At 46.1% G+C, this 24,162-nt stretch overlaps 1 protein-coding gene across 1 annotated transcript in view; it reads left to right on the plus strand.

Moving 5' to 3' along the window:
- The window catches only part of cysltr1 (cysteinyl leukotriene receptor 1), a 54,575-nt gene extending 36,692 nt beyond the window's left edge, over window positions 1-17,883 (plus strand). Inside the window, exon 2 of the mRNA XM_077237749.1 lies at window positions 15,558-17,883. Coding sequence (XP_077093864.1) covers window positions 15,572-16,627 — 1,056 coding nt within the window. The 5' untranslated portion in view covers window positions 15,558-15,571 and the 3' untranslated portion in view covers window positions 16,628-17,883. The remainder of the gene's footprint in view (window positions 1-15,557) is intronic.
- Window positions 17,884-24,162: the final 6,279 nt, after the last annotated feature.

Here is a 24,162-nt window from a genome sequence, read left to right on the forward strand (position 1 = left end):
CGGGCTGGGCAGAGGAACCTCTCAAGCTCTTATACCGAAAGGGTCTCATCTCGGAGCTTCAGGGAGAACTAGCCTGCCGCGATGATGGAAAGACTTTAAATCAGATCATGGATCTCGCCATTCGTCTCGACCATCTCATCCGGGCTCGTCGCTCATCGAACAAAACTAACTTCTTCTTTAATCCCTCTGTCAGCACAGAACCCGAGCCTATGCAGATCGGCGTCACACATATCTCTACGGCCGAACGGGAGAGGAGAAAGCGGAATAATCTATGCATGTATTGCGCTCAACCTGGTCATCTGCGAGCTTCCTGTCCAACGAGACCCCCTGGGAGACCCACATCCACAGATTCTATTTCGGTGAGTCCTCATGTTTCTTCTCTAAATTCACTCATGTTAGAGATTTCCCTATCTTCAGATGGAAGGAGTGTTAAAACTACAGCTTTGATTGACTCAGGAGCAGCAGGGAACTTTGTTGATCTTGCTTTTGCCAAAAGTCATCGTCTTTCTCTCGTCTCTTGTGACCCTCATATGGCAGTGGCCGCGCTGGATGGGCGCCCCCTGGGGACAGGGAGAGTGCAGTACATCACACAACCCCTCACGCTTAACATCGGTTCACAGCACACAGAAACTATACAACTTTTTTCCATTAACTCGCCTCTTCATCCTGTAATCCTAGGATTTCCCTGGTTGGAGAATCACAATCCACAGATTTCCTGGTCCGAGAGGAGGATTTCCCAGTGGTCTCCTCTTTGTCAGAAGAACTGCGTGCCCGCTGTCCAAGGTCCTGAAGCATGCCTCGTAACATCGGAGGAGGTGAATCTTCAAGATTTACCGGCAGTTTATCATGATTTAAGCCTGGCATTCAGCGAGAGAGAAGCTGATCAATTACCCCCACATCGAGCGGGCGACTGTGCCATTGAATTTCTCCCTGGGGCAGTTCCACCCCGCGGGAGAGTTTACCCGTTATCTCAGCCTGAGACGGAGTCTATGAAAACTTACATCGACGAGCAACTGTCTAAGGGCTTTATTACTACCTCTACATCCCCTGCTTCAGCTGGATTCTTTTTCGTGAAGAAGGATGGTGGTCTCCGGCCTTGTATTGACTTTCGTGGTCTTAATGAAGTGACGGTTAAATATCGATACCCACTGCCTTTAGTTCCTGCGGCCTTGGAGATGCTTCGCACAGCCCGGTACTTCACCAAGCTGGACCTACGAAATGCGTATAATCTTATTCGCATACGCAAGGGTGACGAGTGGAAGACAGGCTTCTCTACGACTTCCGGTCACTATGAATATCGGGTTATGCCGTTCGGACTTTCCAATAGTCCCTCCGTGTTTCAGGCTTTCGTCAACGAAATCTTCCGAGACATGCTTAACCGAAACGTCATAGTCTACATAGATGACATCCTGATCTATTCTGAGACCCTCGAAGCGCACGTTAGGGATGTGCGAGCCGTCCTGAAACGCCTAATCGAAAATCAACTATATGCAAAAATCCAGAAATGTGAGTTTCATCAGACCCGAATCTCCTTCCTGGGCTACATTATCAGCGCCGAAGGGGTCTTTATGGATGACAGCAAGGTCCAGGCTGTGGTCAATTGGCCTCAACCCTCGTCTGTGAAGGAGTTGCAACGCTTTCTGGGGTTTGCCAATTTTTATCGCAGATTTATACGAAACTTCAGCATTATCGTGGCTCCTCTCACGTCCCTTCTCCAGGGAGGGGGGAGGAGGTTCAGATGGTCCCCCGAGTGCACTTCGGCATTTGAACGGCTGAAAGAGAAATTCACCACAGCTCCCATTCTTCATCACCCTAATCCAGAGAGGGAGTTTATCGTCGAGGTGGATGCCTCGAACACAGGAGTGGGTGCGATTCTTTCACAACGCCATGGTAACCCGGCCAAAATGTTCCCCTGTGCGTTTCATTCTCGCAAGCTCAATTCAGCAGAGCGTAATTATGATGTGGGCGATCGTGAACTCCTGGCCATGAAGGCAGCTTCTGAAGAGTGGAGGCACTGGTTGGAGGGTGCACGTCAGCCTTTTACTGTCCTCACGGACCACAGAAATCTGGAGTACATCAGATCCGCCAAGCGTTTGAATGCGCGTCAAGCTCGCTGGTCTTTGTTCTTCTCCCGATTTAACTTCAAGATCACTTACAGACCGGGGTCTAAGAATGGGAAGGCTGACGCTCTCTCTCGTCTGTTCGATAGTCCCAATGAACCCTCCAAACCAGAGTCTATTCTTCCCTCCACGCTGATTGTAGCACCCGTGCAATGGGATATAATAGCTGAAGTCACTGCTTCGCAGCAAGATCACGCTGCTCCGCCCAAATGCCCTGCAGATCGTCTCTATGTTCCTCTCGAGCTCCGCCATCGTGTCCTTCAATGGGTTCACTGCACACCCAGCGCTGGACATCCGGGCATTTCTGCTACCACTCAGCTCGTCTCCAACCGTTTCTGGTGGTCAACTTTGCAAACCGACGTCATCACTTTCATCCACCAATGTGTCATTTGCAATACCGTCAAATCCTCTCATCTCAAGCCTTCTGGTCTACTACAACCTCTACCTGTTCCTCAGCGCCCCTGGTCCCACATTGCCGTGGACTTCGTTAGTGATCTGCCTCGGTCCCAGGGATTCACTACCATCCTTTCGGTAGTTGATCGTTTTTCCAAGTCATGCCGCTTTATTCCTATGGCTGGATTACCTACCGCCCTTCAGACAGCTGAGGCTCTCTTGAATCATGTGTTCCGACTCTTCGGACTTCCAGATGACATCGTTTCTGACCGCGGTCCCCAGTTTTCATCTAGAGTCTGGAAGGAGCTCTGCACTAAGCTAAACATCAACGTAAGCCTCACATCTGGATATCATCCTCAGGCCAACGGTCAGGTGGAACGTCTTAACCAGGATCTCATTCGTTTTCTGCGCACCTATTGCCACCAGAATCAACACGACTGGAGTCGCTTTTTGGTCTGGGCTGAGTACGCCCAGAATTCTCTGTTGAAACCAGCTACAGGACTAACCCCATTTCAATGTGTTCTAGGCTTTCAACCTCCGCTTTTCCCGTGGGCTGGAGAGCCTTCTGATCTCCCTGCAGTGGACGCGTGGCTTCGGCGCAGCGAGGCTACCTGGGACTCCGCCCACATCCACTTGCGGCGCGCTATCCGCCACTATCAGCAGCACGCTGATCGTAGAAGGCGCAGGGGACCGCAATACAGGCCTGGCCAGTGGGTGTGGCTCTCTACCAGGGATTTCCGTCTTAAACTTCCCTGCAAGAAACTTTCTCCTCGGTTCATCGGCCCATTCAAGATTCTCCGCCAGATCACTCCAGTCTCGTTTCGTTTGGCATTACCCGCTCATTACCGCATCTCACCCACTTTCCATGTGTCTCTTTTCAGACCCGCTATTACCCCCAGGAGAGAGGTGGTCCGGGAGGAGATAGCTCCAGTGCAGGCTCCTCCCATTGAGGTCGGCGGCGCAGAGACGTACCGGGTGCGAGTGGTCCTGGATTCCAGACGCCGTGGCGGGGCACTACAGTATCTCATTGACTGGGAGGGATACGGTCCTTACTAGAGGGATACGGATATTCTAGACCCCTCGTTACTCTCCACTTTCCATCGAAACCACCCAGATCGACCCGCACCAAGACCCCGTGGAAGACCCCGTCGTCGGTCAGGCCCTCGCTTCCGGAGCCGCTCGCAGGGGGGGGGCTCTGTCACGGAGCGCTCAATTACGCCTCCCTCTGGTCTCATCCGCTCCACCTCCCCGGAATTTTAGAACTGCACTTCCCATCTCTCTCTCTGATCATTATCAATCTCCATCCCTGCCTGGTTTATCTGATCATCCTCTCGTCACCTGTTCATCATTATCTCCCCTTTATCTGGACTATCCCTTTCATTGTTAGTTTGCGAAGTCTTGTTTTGCCCCGCAGACATTACCAAGCGTCTCTCCCCGTCTCCCGTTATTATCTGTTCCTTAGATCTTTGCCTGGACCCTGGACTCTGTGAACCTTTGCTGCCGGCCTTGACCCTTGCCTGTGTTTCGTCTCGAGTACTGGATTGTCCCTTTATCTGAGCCTGTTTCAGTTCATGTCTGCTTTTCTCTGCTTTATTTCATGTGTGAATAAACTACTGCAAATGGATCTAAACGCCTCTGACTCACCATTACATTTGCTTTGTTAGTTTAGATATCAAGTTTAGAGTCTCAGCTTTAAAATTCTTTCTATTTTATCACAAAATTCAACCAATAAATACCGTTTTGGCGCTCTTTAATGTGATGTGAAAGATCACTGTAGCGGCTGAGTTCAAGTGGAGTAAACTCAGGCCGTGGCGCTGTTCTATGGCGACACACAGTAGCAGTTGTTCTCGTTATGTTTGTTTGTTTTTTAACGATTATGTGTGACTACTAACATAGTTCATTGTTATTTTTTTAACTCGGCTCATTCGGAAACAATGACTCACCTTAGACTGACTGGTTTTCTGCTCATTCTGACGCTTTTTGGTCACTTTATTACCACCTCCGTTACAATCGGGAGTTCATATTGCTACTTCGGGATATAGGAGGGGGAATCGTGGACCCAGCTGGAACCCTCCCGTTGGAGATCATCGGGCATGGTCCTTCCAAGCGAGACCAGGGGACGAGGCTCAGGGAGCAGGATCTACAACCCGACTTTAGAAATCGATGTATTTGGAGTTAGGGTAAGGGTTAAAAACTGTGTGCGCCCCTGACATCGAACTCATGTCTATCTCTCTCTGTCCTTATTACTTGCCGAGAGAGTTTCCACAGATATTTGTCACACTTGTATACATCCATTTGAGGGCAAACGCTCATATTTCATCAAGGGCAATAGTACAAACAGTGCAAAGGCTGCAAAGCATCGCCTCTGATGCGCCAAACTATATAATAGGCGATTTTAATCATTGTCGGCTTGGAAAGTTGCTAAGTAACTTTTCTCAATATGCCGCCTGCCCTACAAGACATATTACATGTTTTAGACCTCTGTTATGGTACAGTTAAAAGAGCCCACAGGTAATTTAGTAGAGCTCCCCTTGGTCTGTCCGACAATGATGTTGTTTATTTGCTTCCAGTTTATAAAACTGTCCTAAGGAGAACAAAACCTGAGTAACGTTTGGTTCCCGTCTGGTCTGATGAATCTACACAGAAGCTGTTGGATGGTTATTATTCAAGGAAGCATGTTCTAACTTGGATGAACTTGTTGAGACTGTTTCTGCTTATATAAGTTTCTGTGAAAATGAAATAATTCCTAAAAAGGCCATTTCCATTTTTCCAAATAGCAAACCATGGGTGTCCTAATCTGTTAAAAATATTATTAATCAGAGAAACATTAGTTTTAGGCAGGGGGTGCCATAGTCTACAATGACCTGCAGAAGCAAGTTAAGAGGGAGCTCAAATTAGCAAAACTTAAAATATAAGTACAAAGTTGAATCCCTTTTGAGTAGTGGCAAGTCTCGCTCTGCATGGGACGGTGTGAAGTCGATGATGGGCTTACAATCCAATCATAAAAAACCCCTCTCCTTTAATGGAGAAACAGATTCTGAGCTTGCAGATGTATTAAATATTTTCTACAATCGCTTCAACATTTACGACTTCAAGGAATTGTCCGCGTTCAGAGAACCAAAATGTGGCTATCACTTAGCGCTGGGCGGTTTGACCAAAAATTAAATCACGTTTTTTTTTTCAAAGCATTTTCTACTGGTTGAGAGAGGAATTACTGCAGTAAATTGACTTAGGATGGTCTATTTTACTGTCATTAGTGAATATTGTAGAATAGAATAGCGCCCAGTATAACCTAAAATTGTTATTTCTTAACGTTCTAACAACGTTGTTCTAACAACGTTCTTATAACCAGGAAATAACGTTAATACAACGTTTATATAACGGGAGAATTGTACGTTCTAATGACGTTTGAATGATGTTCTTATAACCAAGCAAGAACGTTAATACAACGTTTATATAACGGGAGAATTGAACGTTCTTATAACGTTTTGAATAAAGTTCTTATAACCAAGAAATAACGTTAATACAACGTCTAAAAAACTGGACATTTTTGAATGTTCCTTGAACATTCAGAAATAACGTTAACGTTTTTATAACTTAATTGGAACGTAATGAAAACATTCTTATAACCTAAAATTGTTAGCTGGGGAAGAGGAGAGATTCGCGATTGCACTGAACACGTTTTAAGTGCAGGATTATCTGAGCGAGCCCAGAGAAAATAGACCTATTTTAACAAACGCAGCGTGTATCTGAGAGCGCCGCACATTATATTCCGTGCGCGAGCAGAGAGATTCGCTCGCGCATTATATTAATGTACTTTCGCGCGCTACAATAATGCACTCCGCATCCATCGTCCATGTAACGTAACAGAGCACTGCTGTTTGTTTACACTCACTCGTCGCTGCTTAGAAGTGCAACATTGTAAAGGGTCCGTCTGAAACAGTGTCGCGCAGCGTAACGTTCGTTCCGAACGTTGTGTAATTAAATACACCGGTATGGCGGTTTATTCAAAATCAATATCGTGACGAAAATATAAACCGGTTTTCGGTTTGAACCGGTTTACCGCCCAGCACTACTATCACTATTGATAAGGACAGAGTTCACAAAATTATTAGGCTGGTGAAGGAAAGGAAGAGCCCAGGTCCAGACAATATTGGTGGCAGCCTCCACAAAAGCTGTGCAGAGCCAATGCCTGACACACTGGCCTTTATATTCAGTAAGTCACTTCAATCACACCGGGTCCCTCATCTCTGGAAAGAGTCAGTGATTGTGCCTGTACCTAAGACCAAAGGACCCAAATCACTTAATGATTTTAGACCAGTGGCCCTCGTTTCTCTCATTATGAAAGCTTATGAAAAAATGATTGAGGAGATTTTAGCAATAACAGCCACAACTTGACCCCTTACAGTTTGCCTACAGGGCAGAAAGGGGGGCGAGGACTCTACGGGCAGCCTGCTCAACACAGTTTTTAATCACTTGGAAGGGGCAAAGCAATTTGTGCGGCTAGTATTTATTGATTTTTCATCAGCTTTTAACTGTATTCAAGCGCACATTTTAGCAGATAGACTTTAAAAGAAACACAACATCAACCCAGTTCAAACTAATCAACTAATAGCCTGGTTAGATGACTTTTTAACCTCAAGATCCCAAAGGGTTAAAGTTAATGGCTTTAATGGAGTTTTATCTGGCAATCTTCTATCTTCTACTGGCTCCCCCCAGGATGTGTCCTCTCCCCCCTTCTCTTTGTCTTATACTCAAATGAATGCCGTTCACAATGTGATGTAAGACTGGTTTTTAAATTTGCAGATGACTCTGTCATTGTGTCTCTTCTTAATGAAAGTGGGATTGACATGGACCAATAGTGAAGGATTTTAATGATTGGTGTAAGCATTAATTTTTAAACATAAAACATAAATGTCTCCAAGACTAAAGAATAAATTATTGATTTTTTAGGAAACAGTGCCCCCCTCTTCCCCTCACTATCATTAATGGCCAACCTGTTGAGATCGTACAAGAATATAAGTACCATGGCTCAATAATTGATAGCAAGCTGTTTTGAATCACAGACTGATACTGTTTGTGCCAAAGCCCAGCAGCGTATGTATTTCTATCGTAAACTGAAGAATTTTAACATTGACCTCACTTTGATGAGCAGTGCCGTTGCATGTGGGGCGCGAGGGCCTGTGCGAACTTAGTAGGCTATTTGCAGTATATTAAATCGTTTTTGACCTAATTATTTGGTACTGAAATTACACACTTTGTCGGCTCTGACAGCGTTGCATCATGTGCACCTGCGCTGCTGCGCAATAGTACTATGTCAACTAGTGATAAAAGCACAAGAACTGTTGAGGAATATGCAACATAATTTAGACATTTGTTTTTGTCATATGTTATAACTGACAGACACTATGATTTCAGCCGCTCTGTGCATGTCCTCGCACAGAGAGAGGCTGAAGCACTGCTTCGCGGCTGAGACACGAATAAACTATTAATTTAAAGCTTTTACTCTTAAACACACAAGGCACGTCCACTTTAATAAAAAAAAAAAAAAAATATATATATATATATATATATACTATATTTATGAAACAAACCAGACCAAGACAAGAGCAGAAAATAAACAAAGTGCATAACTGAAAAATAAAGCACAGGCTAAAAACAAAAACAGTGCTATTATGCAATACGTCGTTGCGTGCGCCTGCAGTCATAAAACGATTATTACTAATTGGCATATTTCAATGTTTTATGTCAATTCTTATATGTTCATTCATATAGCCTACTCAAAACTGACGGGGCAACCTAACGCGGACAAGCTCACTGTTTTTAGGTGATATGCCATGTTTGTAGTCGAGCTGTGATTGTCTATGCAAACTGTTGCTTGCAAACTTTGCATTCGACTTTTTTCCGTTATCTATTTTAGCAAAATGCTGCCACACTGCCGATGTCTTTGACATGGTAGAGGAGGACTGACTGTAAATCAAAAGCTCACAATTAAATACATATTCAGCAAACCACCAGACCAAGGCCTTCTAGTACTTTCTTCAGTCTGTCTCCAGTGGGTTGGGCTAATCCAGAAAAGTGAAAACAAGGGGGGTGTTCTGAAGACAGACTGTTACCTGTGAAACGGGTGCTCTGAAAACACACCCATTAGCAGTTAGTGCTTTCCACCTGATGAAATTAACACAGCAACATTTTTTTGAATTTTGAACAGAATTTTGATTGATCCAGAACGTATCGACCAATAAATCGACTAGTCGACTGGGAGATTACAGACAGCCCTATGAGAAACCCGCTTAATTTGTTGAAAAAAAAAAAAACCAGTATTGCGAGTTGCACAGTCTATGCGACGGCTCTGTTGATGAGAATGTTTTATTCTTGTGTTATTGAGTCTGTTTTATCTGCTGGTTTGGTGCTCTCTCCATAACAAAACAAAAAACGACTAGAGAGAATCGTTAAGACATGTACTTTAGCAAGATTGCAGGCATCAACTTCCCCTCTCTCTCCCACATCTACTCTAACAGAGTGGCAGAGAAGGCCCAGTCTATTGCAGCTGACCCTAGCCATCCTCGTCCTGCCAGTTCAAGCTACTTCCCTCAGGCCGTAGGTCCAATAGACTCAGAAACGTCTACGGTTACGTATGTAACCCTCGTTCCCTGAGTAGGGAATGGAGACGTTATGTCGGATGACGATGAATGGGGTTTCGCTTAGAAAGCCTATCAACTTCGAGTATTACAAAACGAGCCAATGGCAAAGAAATGCCATGGGTCTGTGGAATTTGCATGGCGTAACTCCGCCCCACCTCGTGGGTATAAAAGGAGGAAGCCGGCAGCAAGCAGATATGTTTCTTCGCTGAGGAGCCAAGACTGAGCTCAGGCGATCCCCGCGGTACAGCGGAAAGTGGCAGGCAGACGTAACGTCTCCGTTCCCTACTCAGGGAACGAGGGTTACATACGTAACCGTAGACGTTCCCTTTCGTTGTCACTCCGAGATACGTCGGATGACGACGAATGGGGTTACCAGTCTAATCACGCCACCTTCTCAGCTGTCTTCCAGTGCCCTGCGTAAATCGAGATCCCTGTCAGCCTGGACAAAGGACTCCATTTATCACAGGAATACCAAGGTACACTGGGAAGCATATCCCAAGCTTAGGGGAAGTATGCAATTAATGCCAGCCCGGAGGGGGGGGACTTAGAGAATACACATATGACCCTAAGGAAGCATATGGAAAACACTGGGGTGTCCAGCCGCAGGTGGAATATTTCAACCCCAGGGGTGGCAAGGTGGCTTGCCAAGGGAAAGACACATGCTCAGAGAGGCTTACAGTGGAAATACACATGTGGGGGTCGCTCAGAGGAGGGACCGTGCACACGGGAGGCACCTAGCCGACGCGCAGGCAATAGACACTGGCGCCGACGTCAAGAGTGCTGGAGGAGCTCAGGGCTTTCGGGAAAGCTCACCTGAGGAAAATATCGCACGTATCCAGTCCGAGGAGTGGAATGGCGAGCAAGCGAAGACACCTGAGCGGGTCCGGTACTAGCTGGTTGAAGCGAGTACACGAGAGGACACAGGCTCCACTCGGAGATTATAGAATCTGGCGAATGTGTTAGGTGTCGCCCAGCCTGCAGCTCTGCAGATGTCTGTTAGCGAGGCGCCATGCGCTAGAGCCCAAGAGGACGCCACACTCCGGGTGGAGTGGGCAGTCACACCAAGGGGCACGGTCGACCTTGCTGCTGGTAAGCCAAAGCAATGGTGTCCACTATCCTGTCTACATAGGCGCGGAGAGCGCGTACTGGACAGAACAGTGCCAAGGCTGGGTCTGCCTCCTCCGAGGGCAGCGCTTGCAGGTTCACCACCTGGTCCCGAAAGGGAGTGGTAGGAACCTTGGGCACGTATCCAGGCCGGGGTCTCAGGATCACGTGAGAGGAAGCCGGCCCAAATTCCAGGCACGTTTCGTCAACGGAGAATGCGTGCAGGTCCCCAACCCTCTTGATGGAGGCCAGTGCAACCAGGAGCGCTGTCTTCATAGACAGGAACTTAAGCTCGACTGATTGCAGGGGCTCAAAGGGAGCACTCTTCAGGGCAGTTAGAACCACTGAGAGGTCACAAGAGGGAACGAGAGGAGGGCGAGGCGGATTTAGTCTCCTCGCTCCTCTCAGGAACCTGATGACCAGGTCGTGCTTCCCCACCGACTTACCTTCAATGACGTCATGATGTGCGGCAATGGCGGCAACATAGACCTTCAGGGTGGAGGGAGACAGCCTTTGCTCCAGCCCCTGTTGAAGGAAGGAAAGCACAACGCTGATCGAGCATCTCCGGGGGTCTTCTTGGTGAGAAGAGCACCAGTTGACGAAGAGGTTCCACTTCAACGCATAGACGTGTCTCGTGGACGACGCTCTAGCGGAAGTGATGGTAGCCAACACCGCTGGTGGTAGGGTACTCAAACCTGCCTCGTCCCATCCAGGAGCCACACGTGGAGGCTCCAAAGATCGGGACGAGGGTGCCATAGGGTGCCCCGTCCCTGAGAAAGAAGGTTCTTCCTCAGAGGGATCGGCCAGGGAGGTGCTGTCGCGAGGAGTACTAGTTCGGGGAACCAGGTCCGGTTGGGCCAGTAAGGGGCAACCAGAATGACCTGCTCCTCGTCCTCCCTGACCTTGCGCAAAGTGTGCGCAAGAAGGCTCACTGGGGGAAACGCATACTTGCGGCCCTGCAGCCAGCTGTGCGCCAGAGCATCCGTGCCGAGCGTGCCCTCGGTCAGGGAATAAAACTGGGCGCAATGGGTCGAGTCGTGAGAGGCAAACAGATCTATCTGCGCGTCCCCGAACTGGTCCCAAATCAGCTGAACCGACTGGGGATGGAGTCGCCATTCTCCAGGGAGTGGCCGAAGCCGTGAGAGCTCGTCGGCTGCACAGTTCAGCGCTCCGGGAATGAAGATGGCTCGAAGCGACCTCAGATGCTTCTGACTCCATAGGAGGAGGTGGCGAGCGAGTTGTGACATACGGCGGGAGCGTAGACCACCTTGATGGTTGATGTACGCTACAGTGGTGGTATTGTCTGAACGGACTAGTACGTGTTGACCCCTGAGCAACGCCCGGAAGCGGTGCAGGGCAAGGCGTACTGCCAACAACTCGAGGCAATTGACATGCCACAGCCGCTGGGGTCCTGTCCAGGAGCCCGCAGCAGCATGTCCATTGCACATGGCGCCCCAGCCCGTGGTGGAGGCATCTGTTGAGGCAACAACATGCCGGGAAGCTCGTGCCAGGGGGACACCCGCCCTGAGAAAACTGAGGTTCGCCCACGGGGTGAAGAACTGACGGCAGGTCGGAGTAACTGGTACTCGGAGCATGCCGTGTTGCCATGCCCACCTCGGGACTCGGTCGCGAAGCCAAAGCTGAAGCGGTCTCATATGAAGCAATCCGAGCGGCGTGACCGCGGCTGCAGATGCCATATGCCCCAGGAGCCTCTGAAAGAGTTTCAGTGGAACCGCACTCTTGCCCTCGAATTGTCTTAGGCAAGTCAGCAGTGACTGCGCGCGCTCGCTCGTAAGCTGCGCTGACATGGCGACCGAGTCGATGTCCATACCGAGAGAAGAGATCCTCTGCACGGGGCAAAGTTTGCTCTTCTCCCAGTTGACCCGAAGGGCCAGACGAGCTAGGTGCCGAAGCACTAGGTCCCTGTGTTCGCAAACCTGATCTCGAGAGTGAGCTAAGATCAGCCAGTCGTCGATATAACTCAGGATGCGAACCCCTTGTTCTCGAAGGGGAACAAGGGCCGCCTCGACGACCTTCGTGAAGATGCGAGGAGACAGGGCTAGCCCGAAAGGGAGAACCGCGTACTGGTATGCCTGCCCCTCGAAAGCAAACCGGAGGAACGGTCTGTTTCGAGGAAGAATGGAGACATGAAAGTAGGCGTCCTTCAGGTCGATCGCTGCAAACCAATCCTGGGGCCGTATGCATTCGAAAACACGTTTGGCGGTGAACATCTTGAACGGCATCCTGTGAAGGGAGCGGTTCAGCACGCGCAAGTCCAGGATTGGCCGTAACCCACCGGTTTTCTTGGGGACAATGAAGTAGGGGCTGTAGAAGCCGGACCTCATCTCGGCTGGAGGGACAGTCTCGATTGCACCCTTCGCCAGCAGGGTGGCAATCTCTGCTCTCATGATAGGGGCATTGCCACCGACCAACGTGGAGCGGACTCCCCTGAAGCGGGGAGGAGACCGTGCGAACTGAATCGCATAGCCGAGCCTGACGGTACGCGTGATCCAGTGGGACAGACGGGGAAGCTCTAGCCAGGCTCCCAGGAACTGAACCAGCGGGATCATGTGAGCCACAGGCGTCCCCCCGGAGGGGCAGCGAAGCGGAGTAACTGGCCCAGATGTGGAGGGCATAGCGGCCCGGAGTGGGGGCACAGTTAGCAACCGCGCCCTGGCAGAGGGGGCCAGGGGAGGACCAGGCTGGTCGTCCCGCGGGGGCCTGCTCTGCCGGGGGTCTGGTGACAGAGGGGGACAGGGGCGAAGCGGTCCGTGGACGGCACGCCGTGTCAACCGCCTCTGGGACAGAGGGAGGCGAGGAGAGCACGGCTTGTGGGCGGCGCTCTGTGTCGCCCGAGAACTCTGTGAGCTCAGGGAAGAGGGGATTGTTTCTGTCTTTAACCACATTAGGGTGCTGCCCACCCATGGGTGAGCAGCGGGGAGTGGAGAACAAAAGATTCTCCCCCGGCCCTCCACCGGGGGAAGGAGTGGTCCTGCTACCACCTCCTGAGAAACAACCATCATCCCTGAGCAGCCCGTCTAAGGAGCGCGGCTTGGCCCGGCGTTTAGCGGGGGGCGGGGCAGGAGAGGGCTGTGGCGCCTTCTTACAGCTTCCTCCGCGACCGGCCCTGGGTGGAGGCTGCTGCGTGGTCCGGGCGGGAGGGGCGGGAGCCGCAGGAGGGCGCCCTCGGCGGGAAACAGGTCAAGGCGTCTGCCCGGCCGGCAAGGTGGAGGCAGCAGCGGGCCGGCGGGGCAGAATGTGTCTGATGGCCTCGGTCTGTTTCTGGGCAGTTGAAAACTGTTGGGCAAAGTCTTCAACTGCACCGCCGAAGAGACCGGCCTGGGACAAGGGGGCGTTAAGCAGACGGGTCCGCTCGGCGTCCCGCATGTCAGCCAGGTTCAGCCACAGATGTCGCTCCTGGACCACAGCTGTGGACATCACCAAACCCAGGGAGCGCACGGTAACCTTCGTCACCCGGAGAGCAAGGTCGGTCGCGGCGCGCAGCTCATCAAAGAGCGCTGGGTTTGTCCTACCCTCGTGCATGTCTCTGAGCATCTGGGCCTGGTAGACCTGCAGAGTGGCCATAGCATGCAGTGAAGCAGCCGCCTGTCCCGCCGCTCTATAAGACTTCGCCACCAGGGTCGACGAAAATCTACAGGCTTTGGATGGGTGCTTAGGCTCGCCCCGAGAAGAAGCACTCTGAGGACATAGTTGCATGGCAACAGAGCGTTCAACCGGGGGAAGCCCAGTGTACCCACGGGCAGCTGCCTCATCGAGGGGAGGAAAGGCGGATGAGACCAGCGAGCGGTCCCGAGAAGACAGGGGGGTCTTCCAGGACTTTGAGATCTCATCATGCACATCCGGGAAGAAAGGTATTGGGGTTTGCAGAGGACGAGGGTCGGCGGCCTTACCCAAAAACCAATCGTCCAGCCTCGAGCACAGCCGTCAGACTCGAGCACAGCCGTATGCACACCGGAAGGTGGCAGCTGTGACGAGCCCTCACTTCCAGAAGAGTCAAACCCGCCTAATGATGCTGCAACAGACATGGCATCTTCCTCTGTAGCTTCAACTGAAACACGCGGGCCACCAGAGGGTAGACCCGCGGGAATCAGCAGTTCACTAGCGGGCACCGTCATTGAAGAGGGCGGCTGGGGTCGCGGACACATAGTCGGCGCCTTGTTCCAGACCGTAACCCTCAGGTCACCCTGGCCACCAGCCGCAGGACGGGGGGTGGATGAGGGGACTCTCACTCTTGCGAGTTCACTGAGTCTCGACCGTAATGACGCGATGGTCATGTTCCCACAGAGAGAACATGAGTCATCCACGAGCGCTGCTCTAGCATGATCAATGCCCAAACATACTATGCAACGCTCGTGCCCATCAGAGTCCGATACCAATCTGCCGCAACCAGAAGTACACGGGCGAGACATCTTTAAAAAGACGTGCCACGTGTAAGCTCTTTTAGTGAGAGAAAACTCAAGTGTTGAAGCACCCGGGGAGAAACGCACCGACTGGCAGACCACTGCAACAGATCAGCAGGAGGCAAGCTCTCGCCGTAGATCGCCGTCACACCAACACTCGAGGTACTCGTTTGTAAAGCTGACAATTCAGAGATGGCTTGTGGAGAGAAGAATAAACTTGGCTCCGAAGCGAAAACATATCTGCTTGCTGTCGGCTTCCTCCTTTTATACCCACGAGGTGGGGCGGAGTTACGCCATGCAAATTCCGCAGACCCATGGCATTTCTTTGCCATTGGCTCGTTTTGTAATACTCGAAGTTGATAGGCTTTCTAAGCGAAACCCCATTCGTCGCCATCCGACGTAACTCGGAGTGACAACGAAAGGGAACTCTCTTATCCCGACTTATATTTTGATTTTAAACAATTTGCCAGAACTGTTTTAAATGTATTTCTTTAGTATTGTGTTTCAGAGACTGTGGGTATTTTATGTTTTGCTGTATTGTTGTGTGTTTTGTCCTTGTGTTTATCTGCTGGCTGTACAAATAATTGCCCCTTGGGGACAATAAAGTTACCTTGACCTCTTTACTATGTTACAGAAGGAAATTAACACGAATGAACATTAATGTACAGTGAATCAACATGCGTGAAATGAACAAATGTATTTGAAGGACTCCGACCTGGCGCACACATCATGCATATATATCATTTTACTTTAATATAGGATGTATTTGTTTAAAATGCCCCTTGTATGATATTTTAAAGGCCCCTCATTTGTTTTGGAGTCTCCTACATTACATTGGTTTACATTACAAAATCTTTCTTTCTTTCTTATTTCAGACACCAGCGCAAGAATGGCTACGCAGAACATAACATCTCCTACATTTAATAATTCAGAGTGCCCATCAATTGATGACTTCCGTAACCAAATCTATTCTACGGTATACTCTGTCATCACCGTCTTTGGGCTGATGGGCAATGGCTTTGCACTTTACGTGCTCCTTCGCACCTACCGTCAGACCTCCTCGTTCCACATCTACATGCTGAACCTGGCCGTGTCGGACCTGCTGTGTGTCAGCACTCTGCCCCTACGGGTGCTCTACTACATCAACAAAGGCCAATGGAACCTGGGGGACTTTCTCTGCCGGTTGAGTTCCTATGCACTGTACGTGAACCTCTACTGCAGTGTCTTCTTCATGATGGCTATGAGTTTTACTCGCTTCCTAGCAATCGTGTTCCCGGTGCAGAACCTGAGGCTAGCCACTGAGAAGAAGGCATGGATAGTTTGCGTGGCCATTTGGATCTTCATTTGCACCACCAGTTCACCCTTCCTCCTCTCTGGTCAGCATACTGATCCAAGGACAAACAAAACCAAGTGTTTCGAACCACCGGAAACGTCAGGCAGCCTAGATAAACTAGTCATGCTGAATTACTTTTCCTTGGTGGTGGGTTTTATTATACCTTTCCTGGTTATCTTGCTGTGTTATGCAGGCATCTTGCGCACTCTACTTAGAAACAGCAACAGTGTGAAAAAGCAGCGTTACACGCGGAACAAGGCCATTCGGATGATCGTTGTGGTGATGCTGGCTTTCTTGGTCAGTTTTATGCCCTATCATATACAACGCACACTGCATCTCCACTTTAAAACCCGTAAAGACACTACCTGTGAGGAGGTTATCTATATGCAGAAGTCTGTGGTCATCACCCTCTGCCTGGCTGCTGCCAACTCGTGCTTTGACCCAATGCTTTACTTCTTCTCTGGAGAGAACTTTCGTCACCGCCTCTCCACCTTCCGCAGGGCTTCTGGAAACATGTCTTTAACTCACCGAAGCCGGCATGTTCTCCAGAGGTCCCCGCCTGTGGAGGAGAGTGAACTGCAATGCTGTAATGGTTCAGACAAACTTGGGTAGAGAGAAGGAAAACGAAGAAGCAGAAATAGATTTTAAAAAAAGAAAAGAAAAGAAAGCTTATTCTTCAAAATAGTATTAATAATAATTAGAAATTCTTATGTACTACATTCCAGTATTAAGACAAATAGTCTGCTCTGTAGGTCTTGTGCATGACTTAGATTAATATACATTTCAAGAATTATGAGAATATATTTGCAGGTAAAAACATACTTGGGACATAACATTTTTTCATAATTCTGATATCTGAACCCCCAGTAAGTGGTTATTCAATGTGGTCTGGTATTCATTATTTAACAATTTAAAAGAACACTTAATATATAAACAGAGTGCTTTCTATGTACAATGTGTATTCATTGTCTAATATGCACTTATGACAGCTTTTTGGGAAGTATTAATGTAAATGCTTATTTTATTGTAAATAATTTATTTTGAAAACAAATGTAGGACCTTAGAGCAAAACGGGCAGGGATGACATCAAAACTGTACAGAAAAGAGAAAGACGCAGAATTCGAGTGGAATCAGCACTCCATGACCATAGAAACCAGAGACCCTGTCCGTGTGGCACCAGTAAGACTGAGCTAACTACTTATCTTCCATTGACGATTGTATCAATTAGGCCCTCTCCAACGCTGTCAACATTAGGCAGTTAGCCCAAGACAAATGGGTCTGAAGATGGTACATTTAAGACAGGGGTGGGATCCCCACCCAAGAGAACTCAAATATTTAACTATCATGTTTCAATCACTCCTTGTTCATGTCATTATGTATAACTATTGAATAGTTGAAGTATGTGATATTTGGTACCTGTGTGATTGCTAATTCATATCCCAATTGTTAATATTAATCAATTCTGGGTAAAACATTTCATATTCTGAAGGATAACTGAAGTAAAATTAAGAACTGTAGATTTCCAATATAAGGAAATGTAAATGCAGTACATTACAGTTCATCCGCAGTAAATCTATAGTAAAAAGATGAACAAGTTGAGTAATGTCACATCTGTTTTAGGTTTTGTTTCATGTGTTTTAATGTCCTTTATGTTGGTGTTTGGTTCATGTCATGTGATTTCCGGTCACCCTCATGTGATCTTTGTCTCACGTGTCATGTTCTCATTAGGTGTGTTCGACTTCGACTGGATGTTATCGATCGGTGAGATTTGCTACTTGCAGTCGGAGAGTTGAAACCCATTGTGACGCTCATGCGGTGTTTGCATACTTTATTACTGACGAAGTCGATTAAATGCAATATGTGGCAAATTCATAAAAGTTTTCATGAAGCAACAGAAACACTTTCATTCAATACTGTAACAGACACCTGTCAGTTACTTGGTTTTTTAAACTGCCATTAGACTCCTCACCACTAGGGGTATGAGACCTATGTGCTTAGATAAAGAGACAGGTGAGCAGTAGAAGAAATTATCATGGCTGACCTCCTTGGTCAAACTAGGGCTGCGTTCCAGTCCACTTTTAGACACGCACTTGCAAACCTCCCTAAGAACTTCCCCTCGGGGGAATCCCTGCCGCCATTTTGAAGTGCGTTGCACTTCGTGAAGTGGACGAGGGAAGTTTATATGGACAGACTCTCGTTCCCTCGATTTTGACGAAGGGAGCGAGTCTACTTCATATGTACACTTGAGGCAGTTCCATATACCACAATGCAACACGATTGTGACGTCATCGCAGAGCTCGTCTAATCACCACCACCAAAAACAACTCTATGATATATGAATTAAAAAATGTTTATATAAAAACAACCCAAACACACCTATATACATTTGGATGCTGCATTAAACAAATTCTTAAAGGGAAAAAAAATGTTAATAATAAATCAACTCCATAGCTGATTCCAAGTGATCAAGGGCTTAGGACGTTCCAGTTCAGCCCAGTGCAGTTTCCGCCAGTAGTGGACACTCATGCAACGCAAGCAATGACGCACATCCGAGTGAACGAGACGGAGGGGAGTTAGCGAGTGAAGGGCTTGACAATTTTGGACTGGAACGCAGCCAAAGTCCTGGTTGGGAAACGTTCTGTTTCATGCTCAACTGTAAATAAAAAGTAATATGTTGAAGTTTTATTTTCTGGTGAAAGATTATTTTTTGTGCTTATTGAATATAGTGGCTTTAATGCAGATAATTAACAGTGGTCCTGTTTGGGAATTTTCCACATTTGAGTCCTACTACGAGGTTCATGGTTGGGAATACTGTAGCTATATTTGACAGTTTGATTACCGTTATGGACTTCCTTTGACGGGAGAGCTATATGTTGGACTACGGTCATACTTCGTTGGATTTCATTTACAATCAAACCTCCACATCATTTGACTCCTTAAAGACAGTTGAGACTTGCATCTGACTTTCACACTTTCACCTTAACTTTCTACAACAGTAAATGTTATAAAGACTGAATTATATATTGCTGGAACTTCAACTCATATACAGAACCATATACATCTTTGTGTGCTAGGTGTTTTTGTAACACTGTTTGAATATTGTCTCTTTGTTTTGAGTCTATTTTGGTGTTTATATAAAGTCATAAAGGTGTTTACATTGCTATTTTTACTCACTCATTGGATTAAAACATATGTTGATGCTGATGACCCCCCCTATAAACAGATTATTAATTAGCATTTACTCAGAGTAGCACGTGTTACTTTATGCACTGCTAAATATTGACAAGCGCCTGAATGTACAAGAAAACTGTTCAACATAAGCCTTTACTATTTAAATAAAGTGGGTCTATATACTTTTGATCCGGTTTATTTTCATAAACATGCCACAATATAACAACGAATTTGTGAGCATAAGCTGAATGTATTAGAACAAACACGAAACACACGTGATCGTTGTCATGCGGTGGATTCGGCCAATCGTGGAACAGCTGTCGTCATTGGAGAGAAGCTGCTCAGAATGAACCAGCCGCATCTCTCGAGTCACTCTCGCCGACTCTGATGGCATACGCTGCTTCAAGTCAGACGCAGATCGATCTAGACAGCACCGCATCAAGTCCAACACACCTAAAGATTCGTGTTCTTGTTATCTTGTTTAGTACTGTATTGTCATTGGTTGATTTTGTCAAGTGTTTGTCCCATTGTCCTGTATTTAAGCCCTAATGTTTGCAATGTTGGTTGGCCATGTATTGAAGTATGTTTAGCTGTTCCATGTGCAAAGTCATTTATAGTCCAGTCTATAGTACAATTTCATGTTTATGTTTTGGGTTTAGTTCATGGTTTATGTTTCACATTTTTTGATCATATAAAATGTAAATAAACGACACTTGGGCTTCTACGCCATCGTCCTCATCTGCTCCTTTTCCAGGCAGCGTTACAGAATATACGAGCAGCCATGAACCCAGAAGTCTGTCTCCTTCGCCTCCGTCAAGGTGATCACTCCCTGGAGGAGTTCTGTGGACTATGGTACAGGTGACTTTTTTAATGATGTGGGCCTTTTCATAATGGACTAAATAGTTTACTTATTAATCTGATGCCTGAGAGCTATTTTCCCAGAGACTAGTGGAATATATTGACTATGCCCTTTTGATGAGTAGTTCCTTGTTTACTGTGGGAATTGCAGAGGAGGGACCCCACAGTTCCACTTTTCCATGTCAGGGACCGTTTTTATAAGTATGAACTTTGGCGTTGATTTTTCCATAGGCACACTCAGCTCAATCTGTGCAAATGCATGTTTTATTAATGAGGCCCCAGAGCCCTGTTAAATCATTTCCGCCATGACTCTGCCTCCTCCTGATTACTGTAGTGCTTTATATGCTGGAATTAACCAGTCTTCACTATCTCGTTTACAACTGGTAGAGAACGCAGCAGTTCGTTTTTTAACTGGGATAAAAAGAGGAACTATATCTCGCCTATCTTCATTGGCTACTGGTGCAGTGCAGAGTTGATTTAAAGCTTTCCCTGTGCTCCGAATCCCGCGCTTGAGGAAGGCCTCAGTTTTCGTCAGCAGATCGACAGCAACATCCAGCTGCTTGGCCTCTGACTGCATTCATTTGCTGACATGATGTATTTGGATGTGGATGTCATAGCATACTGCAGTGCAGATGGCACAGCGATATCCCCTACATTCAACGCTAAAGTGTCTAACAGTCTGGGCTTGGACACCTTTCTTTTTTCCCTTTCATATTTGCCCCATTATCATACGACTGCCTCTTCTAAAGAGATGTTGAGCTCCTGCAGTGTCTTTAGAATGAGGGATGATTGGGTTTCTCCAGTAGATTCTTCAGACTCAAGGAAACCTATAAAATATCCTTTAACTTCCACATTGAGTACTGCCACAGTTCCAGCGGTAAGTGAGAAATCAGCGGTGCTGTACACAATTAGTGAAAAATATTTGATCTCATTAGCCATTGTCTCCCTAATTCTCTTACCTATGCACTCAATCAACTGGTGTTGAATGATATTACCCAGGGATGTGGTGTGGCTGGCTCCACTTTGAATAAGACCTATATGATGTTTTAGCACAGGGTCAAGTTTTGCCTTGAATTTAAGGAAGTTTCCATTATTTGGGTCATACTGGGCATCCGATGTTCCTCTTAGACCCATATTTCTCTCTGCCAAAGACTGAATGATAGCTACCAACCGTTTGAGAACGTCACACCACCTATTTCACTCATCCTCTAAGCGCAGCTTTCCCCCTGATCTATTGTTTGCCTTTTTTTCCCAAACGAATCTCTAAGCCCTTCCACGGTGCCATGTGCCTGCTATGTTCTCTCATCGTTTCCCAATCATTCACTCCTCTGGGAATTAGATTATAATCTCTATTTGAGAAGATCTGACAACAGAAGCAGTAAAGACCGTTGGCTTTTTTAGAATAGACCAGCTAGCTTCTTTTCATTTTTTTTACCGTTCTGTAATTTTCTAAAAAAGTAATGGTGATGGCACCCTCGCCCAACTTCACTTTTCGGAAATATGAAATCTGGTGTTAACTGACATGGTCTTCAGAGCAGTGGTTGTGTTGTAACTTTGGTCAGTCCGCAGGGTCTCGAAGGATGCAGATGTGTAGCAGTGTCAGCAGCCACAACACACAATCAAGAACAAATGATAGTTGTGGGATACAAAATTAACTAGAAGAAACTGTTATCTGTTTTATTCTAAATCCAATCTAATGAAGATGGTATATTGGTGTTCATGTATAAAAATAAAAATAAATTAAGAATTTATTTCTCCATAAGTTAAAAAAAGATGTGTTCAAATAGAAACACCACCCATTTGTGTCCTATCAGTTTTTGTACCCTGTCCAGTGTATGAGAGAATCTATTGTACTACAGCAGTATTTGATGTGAAACATGCACATGATGGTGTAGTCTGGCCAGAATCCAGTGGCTGTCTCGCAGTTTGATGTGTCGTCTTCTCCTACAGGTACAATCAGACATGGCATTTAAACCCTTCTGAAACTATTCTATATAGCCAAAGCTGTAAACAAGCAGAGAAGTAAACACTTACAATAGGACTGAGGTTTGCATCTGAAGCTTCTGCCTTGTGTTGAGTGCATCTGTCATGAGTGTGTGTACCATTAATATAAAACTCTCATAATCCAATGTCTGTCTGTAACTTCAATTACACTATTACAGCATAAAAAAATGAATAGAACCTTGTTTCCACCACAGAATAAAAAAGCTAATTGCTACTTTTTACTGTTTTCCCACCAATTGCGAGTTTACATCTCGCAATTCAGAATTGCACGTTATAAAGTCCGAATTGTAAAATATTAATTCGCAATTGCGAGATAAAATGTCACAATTATCTTTTAAAATGCTTTATTCTATGGCATCAGTCGCGTATTTGTGGCCCCAAACATCATCAACACCCTGATTCCAACACTCTGGAATCTGAGTTACGTCACTTACAAGAACAGAATATGCCTATTTGTTTAAAAGCATAAAACTTAGATTTCTCGTTTACATTTCTCTAAAGGGAATCACCTTTAAACTTCAAAGATATTTGTGAAAAAGACAATTCAACAGAGAGATAAGCACAATAATTAAGAAAATACAATTTTCTTGTGTTATAAGATTTATGCAAGAAATGATATGGAAATTATAACTTTAATAGGTTATAATGTGATTATTAAAAATTAATGACAATAATGTTACTGTGTTCAGATGACTGAATGTGCATCATTTGATTGAGCTTTTGTTTTGCTTTGTTTATAATTTAGTGATTTAAAACATTCCTTACAAAAAGTGACGCTTTAATTAAATGAATATGCAATATGTATTTCCATTATATTTGTACTTTTCTTTATATATTTTGTATTTTGAGGGGGATTTCGTTGTACTAAACAATATTTATCTCTAAATTATGCACCCTTTATTTCCACTTAAAACAGTGAAAATATTAGAATAATTTATTCAAAACACTATATTTCAACTAATGCAGTATTTACATTAAAGACAGAAATTAAAGACATTTAAAGTCTATCTGGTGGCTTGTGGGCAACACTTGTTCCATATTCCAGATATTTTTATAATTATCAATGGGTTGTTGGCAACATATTTTCTTAAAAGACTGATGGCTGATGTTGGAGACAGCAAAACCTTCTTGCTGAAAGCACTGACGTAAGTGTCTCAACGTTCCCTGAGATTGTAATTGGATATTTTAGTGAGGACAAGAGAAATGTGGTCGTGGCTCCGGGAAACGTTCCCGATCCCATCACCACTTCTCTTCCCATTGATTATCTACAACATTGGTTTTCAGTCCTGGTCCTGGGAACCCATTCTCTACACATGATCAATGTCTCTCTCATCAGACACACTTATGCTGCTATTGGAGATTTCCTACTTCCCATTTCTGAGCTTGTGATTAGGAACTTGTCGTGTTCAAGTGATTTGTTGTCGGAAAGAACAGAAATCATGGACACCAGGTTTATTCTTGCCTATTTATTGGAGAAATCTTAGTAAAGCCAATATAATGTTTAGCAAGATTCTGGAATTTCGAGCAAATACAGGCTATTTTTGCTGTGTATTTAACATTCAATACACTGTAAATAGTTATTCATATATGTACATATGTACTACTGTAATGACTAGACGATGTAGCTGTTGTGGAAAAAAACAAATAAAGAACATTGATCATATCAATTGTTCTTCCCTCTGCCATAAATAAAACATAAAAGGCATTCATGTCCAATTGTTAAAGGGGTCATATAATGGTACATGCACTTTTACAAGTTGATTATACTGAAATGTGTGTTGGCTGTACACAACCATCATATAATGATAAAAATCCATCCAGTGTTTTTGTTTTAATTTCCTTATATGTTTTCCTCTGCCTCAAATTGAGCCGTTCGATTTTGTGACATCAATAAAATGGACGCCCCTCCCACGATTGTTGATTGACAGCAGCGTTTCAACACAGACCCGCCCTGAGCGAGCCGTCATTGTAGTCCGTCATTGTTGATACGCTGGAGCAGAATGGCGTCTAAGCGATTGTGGTGTTCTGTTCTTCTTCTTACTCAATATAATTCATATTCCCACGTTTATTATGAACAACGCGTTATGGTTAATGTGTTATTAAAAACTGTGTAT

The sequence above is a fragment of the Siphateles boraxobius genome, unplaced genomic scaffold, assembly GCF_051911475.1.
Source record: "Siphateles boraxobius isolate OS27281-9 unplaced genomic scaffold, OSU_SipBor_1 207, whole genome shotgun sequence".
NCBI classification, from domain to species: Eukaryota; Metazoa; Chordata; class Actinopteri; order Cypriniformes; family Leuciscidae; genus Siphateles; species Siphateles boraxobius.